The following is a 17,782-nucleotide window of genomic DNA, read 5'->3' as shown; positions in this document are numbered from 1 at the left end:
TGAGGCGCTATCCATGTTAATAACAGGTGTTATTAACTTCAGGGTGATTATGTATGCATGTTAATAACGTGTGACATTATGGGTTTATCCATGATAATAACAGGTGTTATTACCTTCAGGGCAGTATTTATCCATGTTAATAACACGTGTTATTACCCTCAAGGCAGTACGCATCCATGCTAATAACAGGTGTTATTACCTTCAGGGCAGTATTTATCCATGTTAATAACATGTGTTATTACCCTCAAGGCAGTACGCATCCATGTTAATAACAGGTGTTGTTACCTTCAGGGCAGTATGTATGAATGTTAATAACATGTGACATTAGGTGATATCCATGTTAATAACAGGTGTTATTACCTTCAGGGCAGTATGTATCCTCCAGACAGAAGCTGGCCTTGTGTCCCTCTGCTATCCTGGTCCCATTCAGAGTCAGCAGGTCATAGTGGGTGAACACCTCAATGCTGTGGTAGTGCCTGGTAACACAGAATAAAAGGGGTGGTCAGGGTGTGTGTGTGTGTGTGTGTGTGTGCAGCTGGCTCTCTCAGTCTCACATTAGAACTAGACGTTGATCCATGTTTCTCAAAGTATTTAAGGTTAAGTTTAGGCGTCAACTCTGAAATCTTAAGGTTAGGCAAGGGTTAAGGTTTTTGGATAGACAAAAATCTCAAAAACAACTTTCTATCACTGGAATTAAACTTGTAACCTTTGGAATCAGAGGTAGATGTTTACACACATCCGCCATCCGATCCACCATCCCTGTCCACAACACCCTTGCAAAACTGAAACCTACGTGAAAGTAACAGTGCTCACTGTTGCCCATAGTGGTCAGTTTCCACATCATCTCCCCATGTCCTCAGGCATGGATGGACGTTGACTACTGACTTGTATCACGGGTGACCTGGCTGGTGTGTGTATGTCTGGGAATCAGAACAGTCGCTCCCTATGGCTGGTAGCCCAGTGATCTCAACACTAGAACATGTGGCAGAGTAACACCTCTCATAGAAGCTTGTTCTACAACTTGCTAGGTTGCACCGCTCACACACAGACCTGTTTACACACTCACAGTGAATGGGGGGCTTTGAAACTCACCTACACACACATTCATGCATTTCTCGTGAACACACACATACAGTGCACACAGGCACACGGCTCCAGGCATAAATGACATAAGAGGTCGCTTTTAGCACCGACCAGCAGAAAAATCAGTCAGAGTCTCATCTTAATTTGAGGGTAACAGTAGTAGAATATAAGGTTCAGTCAGAGTCTCATCTTAATTTGAGGGTAACAGTAGTAGAATATTCAAGGATCAGACATTTGGTTATGCATCAGCAGTTGTTCTCTTATGTCAGTCACTGACAGTCACTCAATTAGCAAAGTCAGCTAAAACATTTAAATTGGTAAGTTAGTCTTGCCAGCTATCTATCTAAAGGTGTAGTAATCATGGCCTGATACCCACAAGACACAGGGGCCCTGACCTACAGGGGGCAGTGACCTACACGGGGCCCTGATCTCCAGGTGGGCCCTGATCTCCAGGCGGGCCCTGATCTCCAGGCGGGCCCTGACCTCCAGTGGGCCCTGAACTCCAGGGGGCCCTGACCTGCAGGGGCCCCCCATTGATTTTGTTAGTCACACTAGCTCAGAAATCATATTAACATGGCAAAATGTCTACAATTGCAGGTAATTTGCTTTAAAACTGAAAAAATGTAAATCCACCCTAAGGCAAAATGAGTAGAATTGCATGAAATGTGTTATATGAAAAATGACGCCTTAAAAGTGATGGGTCATTCGCTTGCAATGTACTTAGCAATGACATCCACTAAGAGATAAGCATAACAGAATAGCAATATTAATCTTTTTTTTCCCCAAACGGGCATTTTCCATAAGTCTATCCATAACATTATCGAAGAAAAGCTTTATGTGGACCATTAGTTTCTGTAAGTAAGTTTCTGCCAAACAGCATTTATTGTCCTTAATGACAATTAGATCATACTTTTACATGCTTTCTAACCTGTATCTAAATCAATTCAATGCAGTTCAAGTCAATAGACCTTACTCATTCCACACAGAACAATTATGTCCCACAAGGGCAATTACAGCTGTAAAATGGAAGTCTGTGGTGTTGGTTTCCATAACTCCTTCAGGTAATGTAACTCACTGTCACGTCCTGACCATAGTAAGAGGTTATTTTCTATGGTAGAGTAGGTCAGGGCGTGACAGGGGGTGTTTTGTGTTTTCAATTTTTTTTTATATCTAGTTTTTTATTTCTATGTTGTTTTTTTTGGAATGATCTCCAATTAGAGGCAGCTGGTCCTCGTAGTCTCTAATTGGAGATCATACTTAAGTAGGGTTTTTTTCCACCTGTGTTTGTGGGTAGTTGTCTTCTGTTTAGTCTATGTACCTGACAGAACTGTGCGCTTTCGTTTTCACTTTGTTATTTTTTCTTTAGTGTTTTGAGTTAAAATAAATATTCATCATGAGCAATCAACACGCTGCGCTTTGGTCCCCTCTCTACGACAGCCGTTATACTCACAACCTGTAACATGGTCATCCAAAACCACAACTTCCACTACCAAACACTTATAATGACCGAAGACTCCAGCAGCCTCCCTGTGACTGTAACTAAGGGACTTTAACTGACTGTAACTAAGGGACTGTAACTAATGGACTCTAACTAAGGGACTTTAACTGACTCTAACTAAGGGACTTTAACTAAGGGACTGTTACTAAGGGCGTTTTTACATATGAAATTCAGTTCCCTGATTCGGTTTCCTACAGTGTTTTTGAGAATTCTACAGAATAGGTTTTGTTTTCACAAGACCTGAAAAGAACTGTTTCAGGATGTGATTAGAAAAATGTACATTCTACATGACGTTAGCAAGCTAGCTTGTTTGCAACGGACAAAAAGTTCAATACGACTCGCACTTCTGGTCCTGAATCTTAGACCCCCTACTCACCAGGTCCAGGATTCGTTTCAGTCAGGGTAAGTTTGCTTTAGAGCACGGATCAGGGTACCTAATGCTCCAGGAACCAGGTCATTCAGGGGATATGTGAAAGTACCTTAACTCCTACACCCACAAGCAGTGTTGGAAAAAGCACCCAATTGTCATACTGGAGTAAAAGTAAAGATACCTTAACAGAAAATTACTAAAATAAAAGTGAAAGTACCCAGTAAAATACTACTTGAGTAAAAGTCAGAGTATTTGGTTTTAAATATACTTAAGTATCAAAAGTAAATGTAATTGCTAAAATATACTTAAGTGTCAAACAAACAAAGCATTTGTGTTTAGTGAGTCCGCCAGATCAGAGGCAGTAGTGATGACCAGGGATGTTCTCTTGATAAGTGCGTAAATTGGACCATTTTTCTGTCCTGCTAAGCATTCAAAATGTAACGAGTACTTTTGAGTGTCAGGGAAAATGTATGGAGTAAAAATTACATTATCTTATTTAGGAATATAGTGAAAGGTAAAAGTTGTCAAAAAGATAAATACACTGCTCAAAAAAATAAAGGGAACACTTAAACAACACAATGTAACTCCAAGTCAATCACACTTCTGTGAAATCAAACTGTCCACTTAGGAAGCAACACTGATTGACAATAAATTTCACATGCTGTTGTGCAAATGGAATAGACAACAGGTGGAAATTATAGGCAATTAGCAAGACACCCCCAATAAAGGAGTGGTTTGGCAGGTGGTGACCACAGACCACTTCTCAGTTCTTATGCTTCCTGGCTGATGTTTTGGTCACTTTTGAATGCTGGCGGTGCTTTCACTCTAGTGGTAGCATGAGACGGAGTCTACAACCCACACAAGTGGCTCAGGTAGTGCAGCTCATCCAGGATGGCACATCAATGCGAGCTGTGGCAAGAAGGTTTGCTGTGTCTGTCAGCGTAGTGTCCAGAGCATGGAGGCGCTACCAGGAGACAGGCCAGTACATCAGGAGACGTGGAGGAGGCCGTAGGAGGGCAACAACCCAGCAGCAGGACCGCTACCTCCGCCTTTGTGCAAGGAGGAGCAGGAGAAGCACTGCCAGAGCCCTGCAAAATGAACTCCAGCAGGCCACAAATGTGCATGTGTCTGCTCAAACGGTCAGAAACAGACTCCATGAGGGTGGTATGAGGGCCCGACGTCCACAGGTGGGGGCTGTGCTTACAGCCCAACACCATGCAGGTCGTTTGGCATTTGCCAGAGAACACCAAGATTGGAAAATTCGCCACTGGCGCCCTGTGCTCTTCACAGATGAAAGCAGGTTCAAACTGAGCACGTGACAGACGTGACAGAGTCTGGAGATGCCGTGGAGAACGTTCTGCTGCCTGCAACATCCTCCAGCATGACCGGTTTGGCGGTGGGTCAGTCATGGTGTGCGGTGGCATTTCTTTGGGGGGCCGCACAGCCATCCATGTGCTCGCCAGAGGTAGCCTGACTGCCATTAGGTACCGAGATGAGATCCTCAGACCCCTTGTGAGACCATATGCTGGTGCGGTGTGCCCTGGGTTCCTCCTAATGCAAGACAATGCTAGACCTCATGTGGCTGGAGTGTGTCAGCAGTTCCTGCAAGAGGAAGGCATTGATGCTATGGACTGGCCCGCCCGTTCCCCAGACCTGAATCCAATTGAGCACATCTGGGACATCATGTCTTGCTCCATCCACCAACACCACGTTGCACCACAGACTGTCCAGGAGTTGGCGGATGCTTTAGTCCAGGTCTGGGAGGAGATCCCTCAGGAGACCATCCGCCACCTCATCAAGAGCATGCCCAGGCGTTGTAGGGAGGTCATACAGGCACATGGAGGCCACACACACTACTGAGCCTCATTTTGACTTGTTTTAAGGACATTACATCAAAGTTGGATCAGCCTGTAGTGTGGTTTTCCACTTTAATTTTGAGTGTGCCTCCAAATCCAGACCTCCGTGGGTTGATAAATTGGATTTCCATTGATTATTTTTGTGTGAGTTTGTTGTCAGCACATTCAACTATGTAAAGAAAAAAGTATTTAATAACATTATTTCTTTCATTCAGATCTAGGATGTGTTCTTTAAGTGTTCCCTTTATTTTTTTGAGCAGTATATTAAAGTACAGATAGCCCAGAAAATTTGTACTTGAAAGTATTTTTACTTAAGTACTTCATACCACTGCCCACGTCCCCTCCATAGAGTATAGTGATATAGTACTACAACTCATGACAAGTATGGCAACAGAGAGTTTCAACTACTACAAACTAAGTATATGGCAATGCATTGTAAAACTACAACAATTCCTTCATGCAGTGAAACAGAACAACAAGTACATGGCCTTCTAGAACTACAAAGCCCCTGACTCCCATGCAGAACCTGTGACACGTGTGCCATGTCAAAGACTCCCTGGTAGCCCTAGGTCTGAAGTCAGCCTTTTTCATGTTCATAATGCCAAAGACTACAACTACAACACCCCTTACCTGTGACACGCATGCCAGGTCCAAGACTCCCTGGTAGCCCTAGGTCTGAAGTCAGCCCGTCCCGTGTTCATGATCCTGGAGGAGAATCGTAACAGGCGGCGGTGTCCATAGGGCCAGTTCATTCTGGCAGCGGAAGACGACAGACAGTTCTCCTCGTTGGCACAGGTCAGCAGGTGTAGGGGTCGGTCCTCCAGGTAGGCTGTCTCCTGAACCAGTTGGGCATCTAGTACCAGGTCAGGGGCAGCTAGAGGGCAGGGAAGAGGGGTGAGATGTTAGGGTTAACGTAAACATGTATCGGAGTGACAGGTTAACCAGGTATTACATGAAACAATGGGGCAAGGGCCACTACGGAGAGGGGAGGGATAGGTTAGAGGTTCACCAGTTACAATGCAAGTGATTCTGGCTGGGTTTTAAGGCTTGGTATCTGTAAAGCACTTTGTGACAACTGCTGATGTTAAAAGAGCTTTATAAAATACATTTGATTCATTGATTGAACCAGAGATCAATCAGAGTTCACGTTCAGAAAGCAAAAAAGGAGAAACGTTTTCAGGTACATCAGTTTTAAGATTACACAGGTGTAGAGATCTAGCCAGGTGGAACAGGTGTTGAGATCTAGCCAGGTGGAACAGGTGTAGAGATCTAGCCAGGTGGAACAGGTGTAGATATCTAGCCAGGTAGAACAGGTGTAGAGATCTAGCCAGGTGGAACAGGTGTAGAGATCTAGCCAGGTGGAACAGGTGTAGAGATCTAGCCAGGTGGAACAGGTTAGAGATCTAGCCAGGTGGAACAGGTGTAGAGATCTAGCCAGGTGGAACAGGTTAGAAATCTAGCCAGATGGAACAGGTTAGAAATCTAGCCAGGTGGAACAGGTGTAGAGATCTAGCCAGGTGGAACAGGTGTAGAGATCTAGCCAGGTGGAACAGGTGTACAGATCTAGCCAGGTGGAACAGGTGTAGAGATCTAGCCAGGTGGAACAGGTTAGAGATCTAGCCAGGTGGAACAGGTGTAGAGATCTAGCCAGGTGGAACAGGTGTAGAGCTCTAGCCAGGTAGAACAGGTGTAGAGATCTAGCCAGGTGGAACAGGTGTAGAGATCTAGCCAGGTGGAACAGGTGTAGAGATCTAGCAGGGTGGAACAGGTGTAGAGATCTAGCCAGGTAGAACAGGTGTAGAGATCTAGCCAGGTAGAACAGGTGTAGAGATTTAGCAGGGTGGAACAGGTGTAGAGATCTAGCCAGGTGGAACAGGTTAGAGATCTAGCCAGGTGGAACAGGTGTAGAGATCTAGCCAGGTGGAACAGGTGTAGAGATCTAGCCAGGTGGCACAGGTGTAGAGATCTAGCTAGGTAGAACAGGTGTAGAGATCTAGCCAGGTAGAACAGGTGTAGAGATCTAGCCAGGTGGAACAGGTGTAGAGATCTAGCCAGGTGGAACAGGTTAGAGATCTAGCCAGGTGGAACAGGTTAGAGATCTAGCCAGGTGGAACAGGTGTAGAGATCTAGCCAGGTGGAACAGGTGTAGAGATCTAGCCAGGTGGAACAGGTTAGAGATCTAGCCAGGTAGAACAGGTGTAGAGATCTAGCCAGGTAGAACAGGTGTACAGATCTAGCCAGGTGGAACAGGTGTAGAGATCTAGCCAGGTGGAACAGGTGTAGAGATCTAGCCAGGTGGAACAGGTGTAGAGTTCTAGCCAGGTGGAACAGGTTAGAGATCTAGCCAGGTAGAACAGGTTAGAGATCTAGCCAGGTAGAACAGGTGTAGAGATCTAGCCAGGTGGAACAGGTTAGAGATCTAGCCAGGTAGAACATGTGTAGAGATCTAGCCAGGTGGAACAGGTGTTGAGATCTAGCCAGGTGGAACAGGTGTAGAGATCTAGCCAGGTGGAACAGGTGTAGAGATCTAGCCAGGTGGAACAGGTGTAGAGATCTAGCCAGGTGGAACAGGTGTAGAGATCTAGCCAGATGGAACAGGTTAGAGATCTAGCCAGGTAGAACAGGTTAGAGATCTAGCCAGGTAGAACAGGTGTAGAGATCTAGCCAGGTGGAACAGGTTAGAGATCTAGCCAGGTAGAACATGTGTAGAGATCTAGCCAGGTGGAACAGGTGTAGAGATCTAGCCAGGTGGAACAGGTGTAGAGATCTAGCAGGGTGGAACAGGTGTAGAGATCTAGCCAGGTGGAACAAGTTAGAGATCTAGCCAGGTGGAACAGGTGTAGAGATCTAGCCAGGTGGAACAGGTGTAGAGATCTAGCCAGGTGGAACAGGTGTAGAGATCTAGCCAGGTGGAACAGGTTAGAGATCTAGCCAGGTGGAACAGGTTAGAGATCTAGCCAGGTGGAACAGGTGTAGAGATCTAGCCAGGTGGAACAGGTGTGCTGTGATGACTCACTCTCTGAACAGGTGACCCCTGCAGCCTTAGTCCTGCCACCCCGGGGACAGTGGATGTGGTTGTTACGGCGACACTGTTGGATTGACAGCTCAGTTCCGACACAGTGGGTTCCACTCAACACCAACTCTGCTGCGTTAGGATCCCCAGCCCAATACCACGTCTCCTAGAGAGAGAGAGAGACACAGAGAGAGAGAGAGAGAGAGAGAGAGAGAGAGAGAGAGAGAGAGAGAGAGAGAGAGAGAGAGAGAGAGAGAGAGAGAGAGAGAGAATGTGTGACTACTGTACATGAAGCACCTCGATGGTTTGTGGTATATGGCCAATATACCAGGGCTAAGAGCTGTATTCAGGCACTACACTTTGGCATCATGCATAATAACAGCACTTAGCTGTGGTGTATTTAAGCCATAAGGCCCGAGGAGGTGTGGTCTAAGGGCTGTTCTTAGGCACTACGCAATGTGAAATGCCCGGACAGCCCTTGGCCGTGGTATATTGGCCATATATCACAGACCCCCAAGGAGCCTTAGTGCTACTATAAACTGGTTACCAACGTAATTAGAGCAATAAAACTAAATGTTTTGTCACACCCGTGGTATACGGTCTGATATACCATGGCTTTCAACCAATCAGAATTCAGGGCTCAAACCACCCAGTTTATAATGGCAAATATATCACATCCTCTAGAGCCCTATTGCTTAATTGTGCCTCATGGAAAGTGTTACTGAGTATTTCAGCTGTTCATGTTTGAGGACTCAGGGAGACTCAGTGAGTTGATTGGTGAATTGTGGAAGTCAGGGAGTATAGGGGCAAATCTGAAATGGCACCATATTCCCACAAAGGGCTCTGGCCAAAAGTAGTGAACTATACAGAGAATAGGGTTTCATAGGTGTGTTTCTATACAGAGAATAGGGTTTCATAGGTGTGTTTCTATACAGAGAATAGGGTTTCATAGGTGTGTTTCTATTCAGAGAATAGGGTTTCATAGGTGTGTTTCTATACAGAGAATAGGGTTTCATAGGTGTGTTTCTATACAGAGAATAGGGTTTCATAGGTGTGTTTCTATACAGAGAATAGGGTTTCATAGGTGTGTTTCTATACAGAGAATAGGGTTTCATAGGTGTGTTTCCGTACCTGGTGTGCTCGAGATGCGAACCCCAGACCCAGCTGTCGACAGACCACCATGGCTTCGTTGATCCCCCAGTTCTCACTGCAGACTGACCCCCATCTCTTACGACCCCCTACATCCATCAGTACCTCCACACGGCCCTCACCTGGCTCCCTGCCTCCCGCCAACCGCACCTGGGGTAAGAGGAGAAAGGAGGTTAGGAGGAGGAGGTGTTAGCAGAGGAAGGAGGGTAGAAGGGTAGGAGGAAGAGGAGAGGTAGGAGGAGGAAGAGGAGAGGTGGAGGAGGAAAAGGAGAGAAAGGAGGAAGAAGAGGAGAGGAAGGAGGAAGAAGAGGAAGAGGAGGAAAATAAATGTCAATTTCAATTGCGTTTTTTCTTAATCTGTAAGTTTGGCAAGTCAAATGTTTAGAGTTATGTATCTAATGAGTATATAATAATGGAATTTGTGTATGTTCTAACCGTGCTGTCCAGGCCAAGCTTGGGGACGTTGCAGCGTACTGAGGCGTCCTGGGTGTGTTTGAACGTCCATAAAGGGGCATCCTGGAAGTTACATTCTAGGATAGACTTCTCTGTCCCCAAACACTGGACACTGTTAATATGGATAGGACCAGTACCTAGAGAGAGAGAGCAAAAGAGAGAGAGAGCGAGAGAGTTGGTGATTGCAGGCCTATATTGGTCTCCTATGTTGGTTATCTATAATGATAGATTGTAGGCCTCCATCCATATTGGTCACAAGGACTGGGTACACATCCACCCACACTAAATAGGCTAAACAAAACCCACTTCCTGACCCAAACCTCTCTATCGGTGAGTAGAATACCACATAAAATAACATTGAGTAGGTAGATCAGAACAACCGCAGTTTAACTTATCAGGACCAACACAGCACAACACGAGGGGCACACACACACACACACACACACACACACACACACACACACACACACACACACACACACACACACACACACACACACACACACACACACACACACACACACTGTGTACGTATACCACCTCAGAGTAAATTACATATAGTAGTAGAAATGATAATATAGTATTGGTCAGAATTGAAAATAGACACTGACGATGACGATGGTGATGGTGATGACGAGAGTTCAAATGGCAGCTGATGTGTTTAGATGGTGGTTTCAGTTTTCAACCTAGTTTCACTTTCATTGACGTCACTACCAATGATCAAAGTGTTGTAAACAGTCAGCAAAAGGCAAATTCACTCCCACTAAATTCCCCTTTCAATGTTCTCCTACTTTGTCCAGTTCTTGCTGTATCATGTTTGTGTGTCCATACTTGACATTCTCTCCTTTCAAGGTCTCATTTTCAAAGGAGAAATGTTTTTGTGTAATCTTTAGATTAGTCTTCTTTCCCAGTGAGGTACAGCAGATGTAGCCTGTGAACCCTATCATATCTTTTATCCAATCAGAGCTCTGCATGTGCGCGACCTCACACACTGTAAAAAGTCCTTCGTTCTGCTAACATTTTAAGGGGTGGAAACCATTAGAGTATCCCAACTCAAAGTATATTAGTGTCAAGTTGTAAATACTGTTTTATGTTTTCTAAACTTTGTCACTAAAAGTATATTAGTGTCAAGTTGTAAATACTGTTTTATGTTTTCTAAACTTTGTCACTAAATTGCATTATGTATTCTGAACTGTAACGATTGAAGATACTTGAACATAAATATTTATTGTAGTGAACATAAAAATATGGGGTCCCGTCTACTAATTATTTTCAAGTGTAAGTAATAAGTAGTACTGATTAGTAATGTTCAGTGGTCGTGTCTTAATGTTTACCATTGTTTAACCTTGAGGTAGAGATGTAACCAGGCATTGTTGAGAACAGTGCTCATTCCTCTAACAGTAACTGGAGGTAGAGATGTAACCAGTCATTGTTGAGAACACTGCTCATTCCTCTAACAGTAACTGGAGGTAGAGATGTAACCAGTCATTGTTGAGAACAGTGCTCATTCCTCTAACAGTAACTGGAGGTAGAGATGTAACCAGGCATTGTTGAGAACAGTACTCATTCCTCTAGCGGTAACTGGAGGTAGAGATGTAACCAGTCATTGTTGAGAACAGTGCTCATTCCTCTAACAGTAACTGGAGGTAGAGATGTAACCAGTCATTGTTGAGAACAGTGCTCATTCCTCTAACAGTAACTGGAGGTAGAGATGTAACCAGTCATTGTTGAGAACAGTGCTCATTCCTCTAACAGTAACTGGAGGTAGAGATGTAAGCATCACAGGATGCTGCATTAGCCTCTGTCATTAAGAGTGGTGCATATGACCTTGGTGATGGCGGTAATGGCTTGTCTCATTATTGACGTCAATTTGTGAGCCGGTTTTGATATCCATTCATCATGATCAATTACACCTCATAGCACAACAAACTGCTTAATATTTTTTAGAAATATACTTTTCTTTCTTCAAACATGGATAGAACATTGCATAAAAGTATCATAAAGTCAAACAATGTTGGATTACCCACAATCCTCTAAAAACAGTGCTACGTAGTCATAACGCTATTAAGCGCTATTAAGTAGTCATAACTGGCAAAAACGTAATCATTCTATATCAGCACAACACAGATACATGAAGAATTTTTTACTCAAATATCAATGTCTGACTACTACTTTATTATTTTTAAGTAAAGACGCAAAAGTAAGAACAACTAATTTATAAAATGTTAGATTGACTTTAAAATATGAAGTAATGGGGGCCTCCTGAGTAGCGCAGCGGTCTAAGGCACTGCATCGTAGGGCTGAGGTGCTACTACAGCCTGGGGTTGGATCCCAGGCCGTGTCACAGCTCACATTTGTGCGCACAATTGGCACAGTGCCTTCCCAGTTAGGGCAGGATAAGGCCGGGAGGCTTTCCTTGGCTAACCGCGCTCTAGCGACTCCTGGGGCGGGTTGGGCGCCTGCAAGCTTTCCTCAGAAACATTGGTGCGGGTGGCTTCCGGATTAAGAAAGCAGTGTGTTAAGGTGCGCGGTGTGTTAAGCTGCGCAGTGTGTTAAGCTGGGCGACTTCGCGGGTCATGTTTCGGAGGACATATGTCTTGACCATCGTCTCTCCCAAGCCCGTTGGGGAGTTGCAGACAGACTAAACAACTTCTTTGCTCGCTTTGAGGACAATACAGTGCCACTGACACGGCCTGCTACCAAAACCTGCGGGCTCTCCTTCACAGTAGCCAATGTGAGTAAAACATTTAACTTGTTATGGATAGGGAGCAGTATTTTCACGGCCGGATAAAAAACGTACCTGATTTAATCTGGTTATTACTCCTGCCCAAAAACTAGAATATGCATATAATTAGTGGCTTTGCATAGAAAACACTCCAAAGTTTCTAAAACTGTTTGAATGGTGTCTGTGAGTATAACAGAACTCAAATGGCAGGCCAAAACCTGAGAAGATTCTGTACAGGAAGTACCCTGTCTGACCATTTCTTGGCCTTCTTTGTCATCTCTATCCAAAACAGAGGATCTCTGCTGTAACGTGACACTTTCTAAGGCTCCCATAGGCTCTCAGAAGGCGCCAGAACGTTGAATGATGACTCTGCAGTTACTGGCTGAAAAACAGTAGCGCATTTGGTAAGTGGTCGATCTGAGAACAATGAGAGGGGTGCGCGCGTGCACGTGAAGAGTCCATTTTACTTTTTCAGTCTTTGAACGAAATATTATCGCTATTTTACGAGAAAAATTGCATAAAAATTGATTTTAAACAGCGTTTGACATGCTTCGAAGTACGGTAATGGAATATTTTGAAATTTCTTTGTCACGATACGCGTCCGCGCGTCACCCTTCGTTACCCTTCGGATAGTGTCTTGAACGCACAAACAAAACACCGCTATTTGGATATAACTATGGATTATTTGGAACCAAACCAACATTTGTTGTTGAAGTAGAAGTCCTGGGAGTGCATTCTGACGAAGAACAGCAAAGGTAATCCAATTTTTCTTATAGTAAATCTGAGTTTGGTGAGTACCAAACTTGGTGGGTGTCAAATTAGCTAGCCCGTGATGGCGAGCTATCTACTCAGAATATTGCAAAATGTGGTTTCACCGAAAAGCTATTTTAGAATCGGACACCGCGATTGCATAAAGGAGGTCTGTATCTATAATTCTTAAAATAATTGTTATGTTTTTTGTGAACGTTTATCGTGAGTAATTTAGTAAATTCACCGGAAGTGTTTGGTGGGAATGCTAGTTCTGAACGTCACATGCTAATGTAAAAAGCTGTTTTTTTATATAAATATGTACTTGATTGAACAAAACATGCATGTATTGTATAACATAATGTCCTAGGAGTGTCATCTGATGAAGATCATCAAAGGTTAGTGCTGCATTTAGCTGTGGTTTTGGTTTTTGTGACATTATATGCTAGCTTGAAAAATGGGTGTCTGATTATTTCTGGCTGGGTACTCTGCTGACATAATCTAATGTTTTGCTTTCGTTGTAAAGCCTTTTTGAAATCGGACAGTGTGGTTAGATAAAGGAGAGTCTTGTCTTTAAAATGGTGTAAAATAGTCATATGTTTGAAAAATGACTATTTCTCGGATTTTCGAGGAGTTTGTATTTCGCGCCACGCCCAATCATTGGATATTGGAGTGGTGTTCCGCTAGCGGAACGTCTAGATGTAAGAGGTTAAACGTGTTAACCCTCGCAAGGCTGCATGCCCAGACGGCATCCCCGGCCGCGTCCTCAGAGCATGTGCAGACCAGCTGGCTGGTGTGTTTACGGACATATTCAATCAATCCTTATCCCAGTCTGCTGTTCCCACATGCTTCAAGAGGGCCACCATTGTTCCTGTTCCCAAGAAAGCTAAGGTAACTGAGCTAAATGACTACCGCCCTGTAGCACTCACTTCCGTGATCATGAAGTGTTTTGAGAGATTAGTCAAGGACCATATCACCTCCACCCTAACTGACACCCTAGACCGACTCCAATTTGCTTACCGCCCCAATAGGTCCACAGACGACGCAATCGCCATCACACTGCACACTGCCCTATCCCATCTGGACAAGAGGAATACCTATGTAAGAATGCTGTTCATTGACTACAGCTCAGCATTTAACACCGTAGTACCCTCCAAACTCGTCATTAAGCTCGAGACCCTGGGTCTCGACCTTGCCCTGTGCAACTGGGTCCTGGACTTCCTGACGGGCCGCCCCCAGGTGGTGAGGGTAGGTAACAACATCTCCACCCCGCTGATCCTCAACACTGGGTGCCCACAAGGGTGCGTTCTCAGCCCTCTCCTGTACTCCCTGTTCACCCACGACTGCATGGCCATGCACGCCTCCAACTCAATCATCAAGTTTGCAGACAACACTACAGTGGTAGGCTTGATTACCAACAACGACGAGACGGCCTACAGGGAGGAGGTGAAGGCCCTCAGAGTGTGGTGTCAGGAAAATAACCTCCCAATCAATGTCAACAAAACAAAGAGATGATCTTGGACTTCAGGAAACAGCAGAGGGAGCAGCCCCCTATCTACATTGACGGGACAGTAGTGGAGAGGGTGGAAAGTTTTAAGTTCCTCGGTGTACACATCACGGACAAACTGAAATGGTCCACCCACACAGACAACGTGGTGAAGAAGGCGCAACAGTGCCTCTTCATCCTCAGGAGGCTGAAGAAATTCGGCTTGTCACCAAAAACACTCACAAACTTTTACAGATGCACAATCGAGAGCATCCTGTCAGGCTGTATCACCGCCTGGTACGGCAACTGCTCCGCCCATAACCGTTAGGCTCTCCAGAGGGCAGTGATGTTGCACAACGCATCACCGGGTGCAAACTACCTGCCCTCCAGGACACCTACACCACCCGATGTCACAGGAAGGCCAAAAAGATCAAAGACCACAACCACCCGAGCCACTGCCTGTTCACCCCGCCATCATCCAGAAGGTGAGGTCAGTACAGGTGCATCAAAGCTGGGACCGAGAGACTGAAAAACAGCTTCTATCTCAAGGCCATCAGACTGTTAAACAGCCATCACTAACATTGAGTGGCTGCTGCCAACATACTGACTCAACTCTAGCCACTTTAATAATGGAAAAATTGATGTAATAATTGTATCACTAGCCACTTTAAACAATGCCACTTTATATAATGTTTACATACCCTACATTACTCATCTCATATGTATATACTGTACTCTATACCATCTACTGCATCCTGCCTATGCCGTTCGGCCATCACTTATTCATATATTTGTATGTACATATTCGTATTCATTCGTTTACACTTGTGTGTATAAGGTAGTTGTTGTGAAATTGTTAGGTTAGATTACTTGTTAGATATTACTGCATGGTCGGAACTAGAAGCACAAGCATTTCGCTACACTCGCATTAACATCTGCTAACCATGTGTATGTAACAAATAAAATTTTATTTTATTTGATGAGACAATATCGTAACTACCAATTGGATGTCACAAAAATAGGGTAAAATTTGAAAAAAATATATAATAATGAAAATATATTAATTTAAGTAATAATAACTTGTAAAGTCTCAATGACTTTAGATTAGTAGAACATAAATACATTTAGATTTACTCAATAACCTAATATTTGTTAACAGTACTCTTCAATATTAAGGGATAAGAAATATTATTGGCATATGAGTTAGTACCATTTTTTTATTTGAGTTCTACTGACCGTTGGAGATGTTTGAGTAGCCACTACTCAATTTCTTTAATGAGTTATGGAGTTACTTTTTACAGTGCAGCAGCTGATTTAATGTAATCCCTTTGAGAGATGACGTAGCAGAAAACAACATGGTTGATGTGTAGTAGAACCCCCAGGGGGATCAAAGATCTCTATCAATGGCAGTTGGTGTGAAGGACTAGTGAAATATCTCTCTCTATGGTAGTTGGTGTGGATAATTGGCTATCAGGATGGCTGGGGAAAAGGAGCTTGCCGCTCAAAGGTGGCAGACAGTGCTTTGTTCTAGAGTTGGTGTCGACTGACATGAACACACATTCAGACACACGCCACACACTACTTGTTCTCGCTCTCTCTCAAAACAGTCTAACATGATAGTCTCTCTATCTCTCACTCTCTCACTGCTATATGTTTGTCATGTAGCTCACGTGCACCAAAAAGCCCCAGCCAAAAGCTACTAAGTTCCATAAACCCTGCTTAATTAATGTTCCCTAAACCCCGCTTAATTACTGTTCCCTAAACCCCGCTTAATTAATGTTCCCTAAACCCCGCTTAATTAATGTTCCCTAAACCACACTTAATTAATGTTCCCTAAACCACGCTTAATTAATGTTCCCTAAACCACGCTTAATTAATGTTCCCTAAACCACGCTTAATTAATGTTCCCTAAACCCCGCTTAATTAATGTTCCCTAAATCACACTAAATTAATGTTCCCTAAACCACACTTAATTAATGTTCCCTAAACCACACTTAATTAATGTTCCCTAAACCACGCTTAATTAATGTTCAATAAACCACGCTTAATTAATGTTTCCATCATAACCACTAACTAACTATTTGGGCTATTCTCACTAACTATGTCACCAGAACCATTCCGTTTCCAGCTCCCTAAAAAGTCTTAAAGATGTTTTATTTGTCTGTTTGATTGGCATGTGCTAATGTTAAATATAGCTTTGCTTATTTATCTAAAATGATTAAATGTCAATGCTATATTTAAACCAATGTATACTGACTGCATTTACTAAACTTATTGAGACTATTGAGCGAAAATGGCACAAGTTATTCAACAGAACATGTCTCTCTACAGTACCTAAAAACACTTATTCTCTGTACATTTCCTCTGTCTGTCCGTCCGTCCATCTGTGTCCGTGAGTCTCTGCCCTGTCATCTGGACTCTTAATATAGGCCTTTTCCAACATCACATTTAATACAGTATGTTTATGTGGCCTGCAGAACTCAGTCAATATGTTAGAGCGTGGTGGCAGACATGGTGCTTTGATTTACACTACAGCTGCAATGACCAGGCTGGAGGACAGAGGAAACCCGCTAACAGTGTGTGAACCACAGATCAGCCTCACGTACAAATCCACACACATTCTCAGAGCATTCAGCGGCAGACGGGTGTAGAATCCTAAGATGAGTCCTAAACACGGCAGGAAAAGTCCCTCTGACTCACATTGGAATCGTAAACAGTCTAAGGTACTCAGGGTACAGAGGTACACTGTTCCTGTGACCTAAGCCAGGACAGACATAGAGACACACACAGCTTTATCATGGGTGTGTTCCCTCAGGTGCAAAAGACCCTGAATGAAACAGACAGGGCTGGATGTTCACATGGCACAACTGGGGTGAACTTTTTCCTTTGCCAGAGAAAATAACAGTCTAACCCTTGACCCCTGTAGGAAAGACAGAGTCAGACAAAAAGACAGATAACAGATAGAGAGTCCTAGCCTACCTTGTCCCAAGTGAGCTCCAGTGAGGGCCTCCTTGGCAGTTCCGAAGCCCAGCTCCCTGCACACCACGCTGGCTGAGTTGAGGTCCCACAGGTGGTCTACGATGGTACCCCACTTCCCCTCCTTCAACACCTCCACACGGCCCTCACCCAGCCTGGGGCCAGCCTTCAGACGCACCGGCTAGAGTGGGAGAGAAGAGAATTAGAGGCACAGAGAGAGACGGTGAGAGAGAGAGAGAGAGAGAGAGAGAGAGAGGAGAGAGAGAGAGAGAGAGAGAGAGAGAGGTGAGAGAGAGAGCTTTGGAGAGAAAGAAAGACAGAGAGAGAGAAAATGAAAGAGAGAGAGAAGGAGAGCGAGAGACAGTGGCAAGGTCTTGGCTATTAGCACAGTGAGGCATGGAATGTGTGTGTCAGTGTATGTGTGTG

At 44.2% G+C, this 17,782-nt stretch overlaps 1 protein-coding gene across 1 annotated transcript in view; it reads right to left on the bottom strand.

The window, feature by feature from the left end:
• The window catches only part of LOC106577236 (lysyl oxidase homolog 4), a 51,199-nt gene that overhangs the window by 12,983 nt on the left and 20,434 nt on the right, over positions 1-17,782 (bottom strand). Inside the window, exons 7-12 of the mRNA XM_014155154.3 lie at positions 17,360-17,537; positions 9,405-9,559; positions 8,952-9,119; positions 7,824-7,986; positions 5,438-5,681; positions 361-476 (exon numbers count right to left, since the gene is read on the bottom strand). Of these exons, the coding sequence (XP_014010629.1) occupies positions 361-476; positions 5,438-5,681; positions 7,824-7,986; positions 8,952-9,119; positions 9,405-9,559; positions 17,360-17,537 (1,024 nt within the window). The remainder of the gene's footprint in view (positions 1-360; positions 477-5,437; positions 5,682-7,823; positions 7,987-8,951; positions 9,120-9,404; positions 9,560-17,359; positions 17,538-17,782) is intronic.

Source organism: Salmo salar, chromosome 18, assembly GCF_965601325.2.
Source record: "Salmo salar chromosome 18, fSalSal1, whole genome shotgun sequence".
NCBI classification, from domain to species: Eukaryota; Metazoa; Chordata; class Actinopteri; order Salmoniformes; family Salmonidae; genus Salmo; species Salmo salar.
This window is presented reverse-complemented; position numbering and strand designations above follow the sequence as displayed.